Source organism: Cynoglossus semilaevis, chromosome 12 (assembly GCF_000523025.1).
Source record: "Cynoglossus semilaevis isolate Cse_v1.0 chromosome 12, Cse_v1.0, whole genome shotgun sequence".
Taxonomy (NCBI): Eukaryota; Metazoa; Chordata; class Actinopteri; order Pleuronectiformes; family Cynoglossidae; genus Cynoglossus; species Cynoglossus semilaevis.
In genome coordinates this window covers 293,599-295,902 of record NC_024318.1, presented here as the reverse complement: position 1 = coordinate 295,902, position 2,304 = coordinate 293,599, and the positions used below count along the sequence as shown (strand labels likewise).

At 46.0% G+C, this 2,304-nt stretch overlaps 1 protein-coding gene across 1 annotated transcript in view; it reads right to left on the bottom strand.

Moving 5' to 3' along the window:
- Positions 1-2,304, bottom strand: part of map4k3b (mitogen-activated protein kinase kinase kinase kinase 3b) — a 16,768-nt gene that overhangs the window by 6,676 nt on the left and 7,788 nt on the right. Inside the window, 2 exon segments of the mRNA XM_025060668.1 lie at positions 240-438; positions 555-606. Of these exon segments, the coding sequence (XP_024916436.1) occupies positions 240-438; positions 555-606 (251 nt within the window).

Genomic DNA, 2,304 nt, shown 5'->3' with positions numbered 1-2,304 from the left:
GGGGGGGTGACGGGGGTCTGCGGACGCTAAACCGTCTAACCATCGGCTGCTCTTACTGGCTTCCTTTTCCTCCTTTTTTTCCTGCTCCTCTTTCACCTCCTTCAGCACCTCCCACGCCTCCTCCAGCTCCTCCTCTGTGTGAGGCGTGTGGAGCCACTCCCAGAAATGTCTAAAACTCCCATCATCCTCCTCTGGAGCTGCGCAGTTTTCCGTGTCCGCGTGCTTCGGGCTGTCGTTACCTAAGCTGCTGCGGCGGTGGGGCGGCAGCTTTGGGGGCGGGGGCCGTGGGGGGACACTGGTGGAGGGCCTGGCCGGGCTCGCCGTCTGGGGCGCGGGGCAGCGTTTAATGGTCCCTCCACCTCCGCTGTCGTCCTCGCTGTGTGATTGGCCGTCGTCCTGCTTGTGTTGTTGAGGAGCGGACGAGCAGATGGATTTGGGCTGAGGGAGAAAATGGAGGCAAAAGTCAACTCTGGTTTATAAAATCATTGAAAAAAAAAGAAAAAAAAAGAGGAACTCATTGAGTGCAGCTGATGAATGGCTTCAGTTGTTTGTACCTTGGGAGGAAGTGGAGGCGGGACCTTTGGCCTCATGATGGTGCTGGATTTACTGAGGAATGAGAAGAGAGGGTTTGAGACCGAGCTTCATGAAGAACAAACTCGGCTCCTGTTCAACCACAGAACGACTGTGACTGCTGTAGAATTTGTTGAAACTCCAGTGAGGACACAGTTGGACTTGTCATCTCAAAGATGTCACGAAAGAAAACTAAAAAAAAAAAAAAGTGAACTTTTTTTTTTTCTACTCTAGTTTTGTTCCTCCCACTTCTTTTTTTTCCCAAAATATTTCAGTTTGTGAAGCCAAACACCCTTGGTTTATAATACAGTACAGTACTACTAGTACTACTACAGTACTACTACAGTACTATCTAACAAGACAAGCTTTTTTACAAATCTTCTCTCTCTTCTCTAAACCCCAGTTAAAAACAAAAACTTTGAGATGACAAGTGAAACCCTGTACGACACGAGGAGATTAAAGAAGATTAAAGACTGAGGTTAAAACGTAGCTGCTGTAAAGTCTCTGGGAATAAACGCACTTAAAAAACTGGCGACTAAATTTCAACTTGATTTCACAGAGAAAATGTAACGACTGTATTGATTAAAAACATGTCTGGTTTTTGTCTCCAGTTTGTCACCAGCCGTGCTGTATATTCACTGAGACTTTAGTTCACAGCTACAGGCGTCTGAGGAGCCGTTTGTTAGTGACCTGATGCAGGGAGTCGACCAATCACAGAGACAACCAATGAAATGAGTGACGGGGGGAAACAGAGACAGAAAATCAGTGGCTGAAACCACGTCATCTTAAGAACCTGCTGACGTTTGTTTGATGCTGTGAGTCTGTGACCTGCTCTGGAAACTGTTCTACTGTAGATGACACAACATCACATGGTCTGTTTGGGTTTTTTCTCTTATCCCTGCAGCGTGCTCTGGTGGTGACGTTGTGCAAAAATCCCCCCTCCCTAAAATATCATCAAGTATTTAAAGGACTTCCTGGCTTTGGTGGAAAATATCTGCACAGAAAGAATGTGTTAATCTGCAGTGTCACACAGAGAGAGAGAGAGGGACGAGGCTGGACGCCAAGTATTCAGATTTGGGAAGAAGAGACAGAAGGCAGCACACACACACACACACACACACACACACAGAGAGGGCGAGAGAAGAACACAGGAGAGAGAGTGAGACTGTCAGAGAATTTAGAACCTGCAGTAACTCCCCCCTCCCCTCCTCTCTCCCCCCCTGACTCCCCCCTTCAATAACCCTGACTGTGGTCCAGCTCCGCCACATCACCACAGTCACAGCTACTGCTTCACAAACTCCACTGAACTTTATTTCTATTTATAAACACGGTTATTTCTACAAAATGGCTGTTTTTGCTAAGTCAGTGAAATTGACTTGAGTTTGTATTTTTTTTTTTTCTCAACTTTTTTTTTGGTTCAACACCGTTAACCAGTGTCTCTGTAGTCCCAGTGTGATCCTGGTCTCAGACTCTGTTCCATCTGAACATCAGTTCCTAACACTGGAACAGAGGGATCTACATTTGGGAATTGGTGAGAAAAAAAAATAATAATCAACACTGATGGATCCAGTAGAACATCATGAAACGATATTCCAGTGTATTGATATTTTTTCCTACACCCCTCAGTTGTACCTGTAGTTACTAATCCAGCCACCAGGTGAGTCAGTTTTTCTGTTAGTGGCTTCACACAGGTGGAACACTCGACAGCACACACACTCAAACACACTCAAACAC